At 38.3% G+C, this 12,881-nt stretch overlaps 1 protein-coding gene across 1 annotated transcript; it reads right to left on the reverse strand.

Annotated features, from left to right (window-relative positions):
- Positions 1–10: 10 nt before the first annotated feature.
- On the reverse strand, positions 11–8,811 carry fkbp1ab (FKBP prolyl isomerase 1Ab). The gene is made up of 5 exons (XM_063891710.1): positions 8,630–8,811; positions 8,431–8,478; positions 4,815–4,927; positions 3,397–3,557; positions 11–1,379 (listed from the first exon to the last, which is right to left on the reverse strand). The coding sequence occupies exons 1-4, from the start codon at positions 8,664–8,666 to the stop codon at positions 3,429–3,431; spliced, it is 327 nt and encodes a 108-aa protein (XP_063747780.1). The 5' UTR covers positions 8,667–8,811; the 3' UTR covers positions 11–1,379; positions 3,397–3,428.
- Between the last annotated feature and the right edge of the window lie 4,070 nt (positions 8,812–12,881).

The following is a 12,881-nucleotide window of genomic DNA, read 5'->3' on the forward strand; positions in this document are numbered from 1 at the left end:
ACAAAGCAAGTGGAGAGCACTTCTTTTATTTTAAATATGTCATCATTGGTTAAGTCTGCATACAGTAAAGTATCAGCAAATAACTACACAGTACAGAGGAGCCGCTCCAGCTGCAGCTCAGCCAATATGTAACACCGACAGCCACGGTCAATATTTGACAGCCAGGCCAGCATATTCCTTCATTAAACTCCATTTAAAACTATTTATCTGAGATACAAAACCACTACGATTGCCCTTGTGTCAGCTTCTTTTTCTAACACAACACAGACTTCACATCCGCAGTGTGGTTCTTACCTGACACTGGCAGAAAAAACAAAAAACTATCATCATAGGTTACACATTAGATTTGTCGATTCTCCAAGATAGAAAGTTGGCATCTGAAAAATACATCATTGAAGTTGTTACAGAAAATAATGGGGGGGAGGTCCCAATTTGATTGGTTCCTCAAACCCCCTTTTTGTAAATTTCAAGCATTTCCCATTATTTCTAAGAAGAAAAAAAAAGAACAATCCAATTGATTTGCGCAAATCCTGTCTTTGCACTGTTGGACGTGTGTATGGCTTTAAATGGGGTTTAAAGACTTGGCGAGATGAGAAAGGCAATAATAATGCAAATTGGATGCAAAGCTTTCTACATGTACATACTAAGGGTTCCTTTGGGCCTCAAACATGCAGACAGGGCAAGGTAGTAACCATGTGTCCGGTGAAAATATTTAGGCACACATTAGAACTATCTACAACTGTGATTGGTTGTCCTTTGCGCCAATTACCCCTCAAGAATTCAGACAATGGAGTAATTCAAATTAAAGGTAAAACAGTGGTACTATGTATAAATAGGCTTTTTGTGAAGCAAATAGTTCCTGTGTTACACCATTAAAGGCTTCAAATACTTGTCATATCACTACATATCGCCACTAAATCAGCACTAAGCCTTACTTTCTAACAGAAACTCATTTCATTTGTCCTGATGTTCCACTTGGTGGTGATACAAATGTGTGCTTTTCATTTTTTTCGTATACTTCCTTTGTTTCAGTGATAAAACAAGGACTAGCTCTCAAACATTATAATACGCATAAGGGATGAATGTCGCTGCCAGTGGTTCATTGGTATTTTGTACTTTTCAGCGTAACCATGCAAAACACTAAAAAACACAAAGAAAAAAGAAGTAAAGCGCAATTCAAAATAATTCAAGATTTAAGAACATGGAGGTTGGTAAGGTTATGGCCCATGGTTTTTTTAGGAGGAAGAATATGATGGAAAAATATAATTCACTCAGTCACAGAGACAAAATAACACAAACTGTCATAGTGGAACTATAGACTCAAGCCTCTTGTAAAATCAAGTGCAGCTTCTCTCCAGCTCACCTGGGTAGGAAGTCACCTGTGGAGAAAAGGGGGGGAAAGTTAGGATTGAGGACAAATAATAGCCTGCCTCAGATTTACCTCACTGTCTAAGGGTTTAATCAAAATGCTAAATCTCCACTTAAAGTAGTAATCTGACTTTCTCCATTCCTCATCTGACCCAAGACTGCCAGACTGCTGGCTGGTACCAAAAATCTTATCTGTCCGGTAGGTACATAATATGCATACACAAGCAGCTCTCTGGAGAATGAGTAGCAGCTAGAAGGCAAAAATAGTAGACATGGAAATGTGTTTACTGTCTCCTAAACAAATTTCAGGGTTAATGTAAATACTGGCTGGTACAAAACTATGTGTTTCCTCAAATTACGCCATCACTCATGTTAAGCAGGCTATACTATGATTTGAATAGTTGTCATATTCAATGTAAAAACTACATTTGCCCACACACTAATCTGCTTCCTTTGCCTTTAAATATACTTTGGATACAAATCCTGCATACACAAAACCAAGGTATTTTTCTGAGGAAAGACTAAATGGCCAAAGTGTCCCTATTCCAGTGTGCTTAGTCGAATAGGACAGTGTTTCCCAATGATTGAAACGAGGTAAGCATTATTTAGATTATTAACGATAAATCAGTTGTACTGTTGACCATTTTCAACAACACTGTTATGAATAGAGTGTGTTTAGAAAGTCTACTCACACATTTCAGTTGTACGCATTTTTACTGCACTACCAAGGATGGTTCTAAAAATGGCACCTTCTTGAAAAATAACCGATAAAACATTTGCCGAGCAGGATTACCACTCTAAACAAGTGTCTGCACGTACACTTTATTTGTGTAAGAGATAGCTGCCTGAAATATATGAGATCTATAATTGAACAACTATTACATGTTTCCAGAGATAGATTACCGTAAAGGCCGGCTCATTACAGCATTTAAAACATGAAGTTTAAATTTAACTGATTGATCTTTTGGGGGGCCGATGAAATGTTATTTCTTTCATGTAAAATGTATTTTTGTTATCTCTGATACCAAGAAAGCAATATTTGTAATGTATCTGAATTATGATTTGCACCATTAACTTTTGTTTAAGCCATTCAGTATAAACTGAAAAGAGGAACAATGTAGTGGGGCAGAAGTCGATTTTAGAATGTGTTGAATAAAATACAGATTTTAATTTAGATATTTTCAAAACTCTGGTTAATTTATCTTCATGTGGACATTAAAAAATGAGCATTGTTGGGAAACGATTGATGTCATCTCCTCAATTTACTCATGCTTATCACTGCTTTGGGTAATTAGCATGTGCTAGAAAAGAAAACAACATGGCTACCACTATTGTGCACGCTAAGCAGCCATTACACCACATTGTTCACACTTTGAGATGCATTTCAGTTTATCCACAGTACATTGGTCCTATTAATATGTTAGAAATATGTATAAGTAAACTGAATTATTAGCTTCTTTTATTTTTTACTAATGTTTCATTTGTAAATACCACCAAAGGAAAAAAATGTTATGCTCAGAATCTTCTTCTGTGGCGTTTGATGTATTGTTGGTGTAGCCTTCACCGACACTTAAAGCAAACGATCAAAGTTTTTTTTTGAAATCCAATGAGATATTTTGAAAAAAAAGAAGGTTGTGTGGACAAAACACTTTTAAACGAAGGCGGAAATATCTGTATAAAGGACCTGAGTTGGTAAATCCACCTAGCAGCTATGTAGCAGTTTGTTAGTTAGATGCTAAATGTTAGGTAACAAACTGGCTAAGGTTGTTAAGGTATGTTAAAAGCTTAGCACTCTTCACAAATAGCTCCTAATATGTCCTCTGTATAAACACTTTAACACTTCAACTTTAACAACTTTTGTATGAAATGAAAAACAACGTAACTAAGCTAATTTGACTAGCACGTACAGTAGAATGTTAGCCGATGTTAGTCTGTGACTTCTACTGTCACAGGAAGAATGTGATTTGTAGCTAAAACTTTTTAACCCAACAGTTACCAGCAGTTAGTACGTTTTGGCAGATTACTTACACATAACAAAAGAAACAGGCCATGAATTTGTTTCATTCCAAACCCAGCAGCTCAACGTCAAAGATGAGGGTAGCATTAGGAGGAATGATGCCCGGATGGCCTTTGTTTCCATAAGCAAAGTCAGGTGTGCAGGTCAGCTTGGCCCTTTGACCGACACTCATCTGGAGGAACAAGTAGACACACAAACAGAGAACAGAGAAAAACATCATGGTGAGGAACAGCTAGTCTGCAGCACAAGATAATATTAATTACATCATAATGAAATCTCTGCAGTCTTAGTCGGATAATAAACCACAGGGGACTGTGAAAACATCTCTCCCAGAAATGATGCTTCATTATTTCTAAATCTACTCCTCTACTCGTTATTGCTGGGTATTCCCTTTGCAATAAAAGCATATTTTTATTATTATGTTAATGCCTTATCGAGATTTTTAAAACTGATGTTCTAACTCTTCAACAGCAACCAGCTTCACCTCATCTAAATGCTGCAAAGCTGAGTGTATGAGATAACGCAGTGTGTAATGATGACCCACTGCTGTTGTGTTAATGAAAACGTTAATGGGAAAATCTCGATAGTGGAACCATGTCAATACTTATTGTATTACAAAAGATGAACTTACGAAATTATCATAAGCAAAATGAGTTTAGTTGTTTTTGAAATTGGAATTATTTCTGCCTCCAAATGACTGTTGGTGATGCTTAATTGCCTGAGTATTTTCTTTGAAGTCTGTTCCATTTAGTACTGAAGTGATGACTGTTGTTTGTGCAGAAGTTAGCAACACGCTTGTTCCCTCAACAAAAAGCCAATGCGATTTTTTTTATTGGATTTTGGATTACTAAAGAAAAGACAATTGTGTGCATGGCAACAAAAGTGAAATTAATTATTTGGGTTTTTTAAAGTGAAAATGAAATCAATAGAAGTACAAAGCTAATTTTAGGATACATACACAGCCTATATACACTGCTGCATGAATTCAATGTCACTGCTGCTGAGTATAGAAGTTTCGTGTTCGGCATGATCATTTTCAATGTCCCTAACAACCACTTTACAAATTTAGCCACTTATTGGCAAATGCTTTTTAAAGACACGAAAAAACTTCAAAATCCAGGAGTGGAGTATCTATTTACTTTTTTTATTTCATAGAACCAAATGTGAAAACCTGTAACGCTTGTGTTAACCGCAGACTTATTTAGGCATCTTATCAAACACCCATTTAATTGCATCAATCATTGCATCAATGCTAACTTATTTCCAGATTTTAGAACTCATTCCTGCAGCGTACACTGTAGCATGTCAAGAATAACCTTCTCTTAGGGAATAATTAAGTGCTGCATGAAGAATTTGTGGCAATTTACGAAGCTCAAGTGTATTGACTTGAATGAAAATGCAGTATTGTGAGTTCAGTTGTCCAGCTTACCTGCACTACACCTTCTTCCCAGCCTCGGATCACTTCCTGCTTTCCGATCTTGAACCTGAAAGGCTTGTCCCTGTCACGAGACGAGTCAAACTTACGTCCGTCTGTCAGGGAGCCTGCGGACAAAGTGATGGAGACGGACACGGTCAGAAAGAGAGAGACAATGCACAACCTCATAATGTGGGGAAAAGCTCTAGCAATTACATCTGAACATGCACAACATTACAGGATTCCTTACTAAGACAATCATTGCTGAAGAACATGAACTGTATGAACAAAGACAACTTAGTCAAACGCACCCATTGTTTTTTTGACTGTTTTGAACATAATTGTTAAAAGGGAACTGGATACAATGTTGGAAGTGGGACCATGTTCATTACTATAACAATTGACTGTAATTGCAAAGTAGCCAAAATAAACACTTGCTGTATTCCATAATCAAACTGTATTTCCACGTGATTTTTTTTCTATTTCTGAACCGTTTTTGGGAACGCAATCTTCTAACTGGAATATTTAAATAATGAATCACTCTTTCATAGGTTGAATTCAATAACTTCACCGTTAAATGTGAACCCGCCCTAAGGGTATACATTTAAGTGAAAAGGAGGTTTTATTTTAATTGTTGTTATACATGTCTTTTTGCAAGAAGTGGAGTCGCTCCCTGCTGACCATTCGGGAAAAAACGCAATTTGACAAGGACTTCATTTTCAGACCCATAAGCTAAGTCAACTTCATTTAAACTGTCTATGGTGCTGACATGATAAGGATGTCAAAAGACTCTCTGCAGTAACATTAGCGATGAAGAAGCTGTATTTATAACATTTCATAAAATAACCATTGGAAACAAATCCATCCTCTAAGCATGTCCCACATGCATCTTCCTTGCTGTGTGCATATTGAGAAAGCCAATGAAGAGATTCCAAGGATCTCAGAAATAGCCGCTGCAGCTGTCTGCAGGGTGGGTTTCAGTGTGACAGTCAGGAAAACACACGCTTCAAACCGCAGAAAAGCACCCCTCCAAGACTATTTCCTGCAGCGCTCTAACTGTTATTAGTAGCAGCGAGGCGGTGTGTGTGTGATGTGAGTGTGTGTGGTGTGGGAGAAGGTGCAACATTGCTTATGTTGTTAGGCACATCAGGGGGCGGCTGGCGTGATGCAGCCTGTAATCCAGGCTGGAGTGGGTGTGCTCTCCTCTTGTGGACAGCAGGATAGCAGCCTAATGGAATTATCAGTTAGAGCTGAAAGGACCTTTCCAAGTAAAAGCCAATACAGTGCACTTCACCCCCATACAACACTGTTGACATTTTCAACATGAATCATTTCCTGCCGGCAGAGCTTTCACAAAAACAAGCAAATCCAAGGTCTGATCCTCACTTGGATGTCTACATTTGAAAAGGCTTGTCAAATGGAATATCCTGTTTCATGTCGCATTTCAAGGCTGCTTTGTAGCCTGCCAGGAAGGGAAACCACCCAGAGAGGAAATCCTGTAGTTTGTGGGATATGTTAAAAACAACACCAAGAATATGAACACTCATGCTTAAAAGAAACAAAAAATGGGTTGACTGTGAGAGGCCCAAATCTGGTCTTGTTACATAATCTTGAAGCATAGAGGCTTGTATTACAGAGAGAGTTATGTCTGTCTTACCAGGCAAGAAGACTGAGACTTGCTTTGCCAAACTAAGAATAGGTGCAGACCAATTTATAGTCTAGCACGGCGGGAAGTCAAATCCATCTGAAATCCCATTTTGCATCTGATTAATATATGCTGCTGATGAATGACTGTCTGTCTGTACCTCCGCCACTTTGGTCCAGACAGAAATATCCGTATAACTGTTGCATGGTTGCTGTCTAAGTATACACATTCGTATTCCCCAGAGGATGAATCCCAAAAACGTCCTTCAAGGCCCACTTTTTATTTGTCCAATACTTTGGTTTACAACCTGCTAACCCAAATAGATTCCCATCTTACCTGTACGTTGTCTTAAGTGCTAGCTAGCGAATCGCTAGTAAGCATGCTAACACAAACTAAACTATGGTTGTGGAAATGGTAAACATTAAACTTGCTAAAAATCAGCATGTTAGCATTATCTTTGTGGGCATTAGCATTTAGCATGTGTGTTTGTGTGCAAACAGCCAATCGTTTTTTTTAATAGTTTTATTATGTCTTATATTTATACTTTATTTATGTTGCATTGTTGGAGGAGCCTGTGACTTAATGTTTGATACTTTCAAATGCCTTTGAAAACAACATATTTTATCAATGTTAATGACAGCAATCAACCATAACGGAAAAAAGCATATCCTAATACAGCCTAATATTACGCAGTGTGGGAAACCTGTGACGCATTTCATATGAAACATACCTTTAAGTTACATTTTCCTCACCCATTCATGTCCCGGATGAAGCTTAAGCCAAACTTAAGTCCTTCTTGGAAATAACCAAAACTAAAACAATCAGATAATTCATGTCATAGAAAATGTTTTCGCAGCTACATTGATCATGTGTTAATCCTATCAAACCTAAGATGTCTTACTGGATCAAGCTTCTAAAATGTGAATATGTTCTGATTTACTAGCCTTTAATTATATTAATCTATATATTTGTGTCTTTTTTATAATCTATAGTTTTGGACAAAATAAGACACTGTAAGATAGTTCGGCTCTGGGAAACGAATAGACTTCATAGTGACATTCTATACACCAAATAATTACATGAATGAATAATAAAAATAACCAGTCTTAAATATAGTACTGTATGTTGGTTCCACAGCTGTCAACACAACTGACACTGTGGGCCACAACATGAATAAGTAAGAGATGCCATATAGTTCTTTAAGAGGAAAGATTAGGATCACTTCAAATATAGTGCCATTCAAACACTGTGCGTCTGTGGAGAAAACATTAAGGAATAACACTGCATGCTGTATTGCAGACTAGTCGCCCAGACGGTTATAATCCGCTCAACTAAACGCCACCAACCCCCCCAGAAACTCCAACAAAGACAGAAAAGCGGCGGAAATCGGACGAGATTTAAATATGCTGTCTGTCTGTCTGTCTGGGCCTCTGAGTGAACCCTGCGGCGGAATCCGTCTGCGTCTCCTTTTTTTTTTTCTTTCTGCTTAATTCTCCAGCCAAGACAAATTACGCACTGATCTTGATGAGACTGTAATGGAGCGCTCGGCCCAAAAACTAGAGCGCGCATTGTTTTACGCAGTGATGGATCCAGCGCGCTGTCTGTCCCCAGGACACAGACACTGTCTCCTGCTGTGCACGGGATCACATCCCAGTATCTCCAGCACTAATCCACACAGTGCAAATGTGGCGAAGGGGTTACATTTCAATGCAGCCCTGTCGGTGACTGACAGTCATGCCTCTTTGCCCTACTGAGAAATCACTGACTGGAAGGGGGGGAATCTGTTGTGCATAGTTTATCGCGCTTTGTGCCATTTCATAAAAGAGTGTTATATAGGGATTTACACTTACAGTAATACTATGCTTGGATATTTTTCATTCTGTAGTAGACAGTTGCCCGCAGCCCACTTGCATGGCCTTCGTGGGCAGAACATGAAATGTGCAGAATGCATGCAGAGTGATTTTAAGTTTCTGATTTAAAACTCACCAACATAATGCACCACGCACGTCTGTCCTTTTTTGGGGAAAGTCCTTCCTATGGAGAAACCAAAGAGGCGCTTATTATAACGGGCACACTACGCTATGAAGGCGGTGTTTCTGCGGCTCCGTTGGATACATGCAAAAACACATTATATGCACTCAGTACAATTAACAAAAACGCATTTCCGGTCCGTGTCCTCGCTTACCGTCGCCCGGGGTTATAGTCTCGATTTCGACTCCCATTTTCCTGTGTCTGTGTTTGGAGCTGTCCCTGCACCGACTACACTCTGCAGTCTGTCTGTCTGCTCTCCGGCGGATGTTCTCAGCTGTCTGTCTCTCTGGCTCTCTGCAGGGAGACCAGTGTCAGTTGCGGACATTATGCAACCACACTTCCGCCTCCACCTTCAAAATAAAACCACCGTAAAGGGTTTTCTGTCTATAACACCGGCGCACTGGCGGCCATATGGAGGCTAACTATGACGTTTTATCACTGGTGGTAGAAGTACTTTTTTTACATGAGTTAAAGTAGCAATACTGAATTGTATAGATCCTCTGTTAAAAGCAAAAGTCCTGTTTCCAAATTGTAACTCAAGCAGAAGTATTAGCGTGAAAAAATACGTTTAAGTATAACTAGTAAAAACACTTAATGCGTAAGGTCCCATTTCAGAATACTGCAATATAATTTTTGATGCATTCATGTGTTTATCCCAGCTAATAAAGATGGTACTCACTTTAATGACTTTATATAGTGCTTCTATATCTTGCCATCAATAATATGTCAATGTGTATTTATTATTTCTTAATGTATATATTTGTAATAGCTAATACTCTGATTCTGTAAGGTAATTCAATCTCTCTCCCAAAACGAAAATGCTTAAGTACTTATAAATACCTCAAAATGGTATTTATAAGTACAATACTACATTTGAATGTATTTTATTACGTTCACCCACTGCATTTTATATAAAGACATTGAAAACAGATTGTGATGAAACCATATGCATTTTGCAAGCTTTATGTTTTCTCTGTTCATTTTACGTCTCTTCCTGCAAAGTATGTGTCTGTTGGAATGACTTTTTTTTGTGTGTGTGTAAAGAACAGGGGGTCTCCTGATACTTTTCTCAGCTTAATTCCAATTCTGGACGTTCAGAAGTTAGAAACATTTCAGACATGGCACAATGAAAGCTTTTATTTTGAAGGCGCATTAAGGATGGGGTTTTTCTTGTATCTGTTAGTAGTAGCCTCTGGTCGTGTGTGTGTGTGTGTGTGTGTGTGTGTGTGTGTGTGTGTGTGTGTGTGTGTGTGTGTGTGTGTGTGTGTGTGTGTGTGTGTGTGTGTGTGTGTGTGTGTATGTGTGTGTGTGTGTGTGTGTATGTGTGTGTGTGTATGTGTGTGTATGTGTGTGTGTGTGTGTGTGTGTGTGTGTGTGTGTGTGTGTGTGTGTGTGTGTGTGTGTGTGTGTGTGTGTGTGTGTGTGTATGTGTGTGTGTGTGTGTATTCCATTAAATTAAAATCTCAAATGTCATTGATTCATTATCACACTTCAGAATCACATTCTTAGAATATATATATATATATATATATATAGAAATTCGTAAATTAACCTTCATAAATTAACACTTTACAGTGACTGCTGTTTACTCCGGGCCAACACTGCAGTGTAAAACTAGAGAGAGGTTGCACTGAGTGATGGAGCCAATTTATTCAAAGCATCCTGTAGTGTCCCAGCAGACACGTCTCCACAGCAAACGCGCCTCCATAGCAACGCCTGCATCTTGAAACCAGCAGCAATAAAAGAAAGTGCTTCTGTTCACTGGAACAACTTTACAGTAGATTATGATCTCCATTTATGAGTCCTAGTCTATTCAATTCAAACTGTAAAAGCTGTATAATGTATTCACTTCAGATTTTCTAACATTCTCGTTGACTCATTACAGCAGCTCGATAGTTTCAGGGTGTTGTGTTGAGGTCACAAGAACAGATAACTGGCTCTAAATGTCTGCCACGTGGGCGTGCATGGCTACAGATAAAAGTTGATTCAAAATACCATTGGTTCTGGGGGAACTGGAAATCTGAATTCACATCATTACCATGGTTTGAAGGAGAGCGTTGTTGTTAAAGATTTTTGAGTGGGATACACCGATCAGCCATAACACCTTCACTGACAGGGGAAGTGAAGATCAATGTTGATGTGTTGGAAGCAGGAAAAATGGGAAAGCGTAAGGATGTGAGTGACTTTGACCAAATTCTGGTGGCTAGACGACTGGGTCCGAGCATCTCCAAAACTGCAGCTCTTGTTCCTGGTCTGGAGTGGTCAGTACCTACCAAAAGTGGTCCAAGGAAGGAAAACCGGTTAGATAATACTATAAAATAAATTGGAATGATTGTGTCACACTGCGGAAGCTAGATTGATAATGTTACGCCTTAAAAGCTTAATTTCTTTTAAGAAAAAAAACCTATTACATCTTTTGCTGTCTTTATTATTATTCGTCTTTCAAAATGTTAAAATGGGTTATTTTAGAAAAAGATAATGATGATGTATTATTATGTTTGATTCTGAATGTCAATACAAATGTTTAAATAATACACTTTAACTATTTTCTTATTTCGTACTTTCTTTCTTTTGTATAATATACAGTGCCCTCCAGAATTATTGCAACCCTTTGGTAAAAATAAGCGAAATAAGTTGAAAAAAATGTCTTTATTGTTTTCCCTCATTATATTTCATTCAAAACATTAACACAAATCTAACCTTTTTACTGAAGTACATTTATTTTTAAAATAATAATAATGTTGACTTTAAATAAATATTGTTCTCCAAAACATGTGTGCCACACTTATTGGCACCCCTTCATTTAATATTTTGTGCAGCGTCCTTCAGGACTACAGCTCTGAGTCTCCTCCTGTAATGCCTGATGAGGTTGGTGAACACATGGCACGGGATCTGAGACCATTGTTCCTCACAGAATACCTCCAGATCCTTCAGATTCCGAGGTTGTTGCTTGTGGACTCTCCTCTTCAGCTCCTCCCACACATTTTCAATGGCATTTAGGTCTGGGGACTGTGATGGCCATGGCAAAGTGTTTACTCTGTAGTCAATAAACCATTTTTGAATAGATTTTGAGGTGTGCTTCAGATCGTTGTCCTGCTGGAAGGTCCAACCACGGCCCATCTTAAGCTTCCGAGCAGAGGCTGTCAGGTATTCATTTAATATCTGCTGGTATTTGATAGAGGCCATGATACCATGTATCCTAACAAGATGTCCAGGGCATATGGAAGAAAAACAGCCCCACCACATCAAAGATCCACCACCATACTTCACAGTGGGTATGAGGTGCTTTTCTGTATGGCTATCGTTCTGTCTACACCAAACCCACCTTTGATGTTTGTCGTCAAAAAGCTCTATTTTGGTGTCACTGACCATATAACCCTGTCCCATTCAAAGTCCCAGTTACGTTTGGCAAACTGTGGACGCTTTAGTTTGTTGATAATCGAAGCAATGTCTTTTTCCTGGCAACCCTCCCAAACAACTTGTGGTGATGTAGGTGGCGTCTGATGGTCGCTTTGGAGACTTTCTGACCCCAAGACTCAACTGACCTCTGCAACTCTCCCGCTGTGATCCTTGGAGATACTTTTGCCGGTTGAACCATCCTCCTCACGGTGTGTGGTGTCCATGTACACACACGTCCTCTTCCAGGCTGATTCTTTACTCTCCTGTTGCTTGATGCTTCTTAATTATTGCCCTGATAGTGGAAATGGGCATTTTCAACTGTTTCGAGATTTTCTTGTATCCATTTCCTAATTTGTGCAGCTCAACAACTTTTTTTCGCAGATCATCACTGTGTTCTCTGGTCTTTCCCATAGTGATAAATGACAAAGGGAATTTTGGCCTGTCACCTCATATTTATACCCCAATGAAACAGGAAGTCATGAGTGACCTCTTAATCAAACAGGTGAACCTTAAAATGTAAGTTATGAAGGGAAATATACTTCAGTTAGATCTTAATCAAATAATTTTCTAGGGGTAGTCAATAATTGTGGCACATGTTTTGGATGTACATATTTATTTAAAGTCCACATTTGTTTTTCTTTTAATAATTTTACTTCACTGAAAAGGTTAGATTTCTGTTAATATTTTGAATGAAATATTATGAGGAAAACAATAAAGACAGTTTTTGCATCTTGTTTAGCTTATTTTATCTAAAAGGGTGCCAATAACTCTGGAGGGCACTGTATATGGATATAGCTGGAGGAAAAATGAAAAACTTTGGGTGTAAACAACATTGAATTATATGTATTTAAAACAAATGCATGACTTAGGTTGGTTCCAAACATGGCTCCATGACAGTTATTTAAAAATAAATGCAAATAAATTAAATGTATTTCAGTAAATTCTCTTCACATAACTACTCCATAAAGGCATAATGCATTTTTTTTCCAGTAATAGCAGGCAATACA

The sequence above is a fragment of the Eleginops maclovinus genome, chromosome 1 (assembly GCF_036324505.1).
Source record: "Eleginops maclovinus isolate JMC-PN-2008 ecotype Puerto Natales chromosome 1, JC_Emac_rtc_rv5, whole genome shotgun sequence".
NCBI classification, from domain to species: Eukaryota; Metazoa; Chordata; class Actinopteri; order Perciformes; family Eleginopidae; genus Eleginops; species Eleginops maclovinus.

Bases quoted from the DNA above. Each gene is read 5' to 3' on its own strand.
- fkbp1ab (XM_063891710.1), bottom strand. From the start codon at position 8,666: ATGGGAGTCGAAATCGAGACTATAACCCCGGGCGACG. The intron at 8,479-8,629 runs GTAAGCGAGGAC...GTTTCTCCATAG, and splicing joins GACTATAACCCCGGGCGACG to GAAGGACTTTCCCCAAAAAA. The intron at 4,928-8,430 runs GTGAGTTTTAAA...CTTTGTCCGCAG, and splicing joins GTGCGTGGTGCATTATGTTG to GCTCCCTGACAGACGGACGT.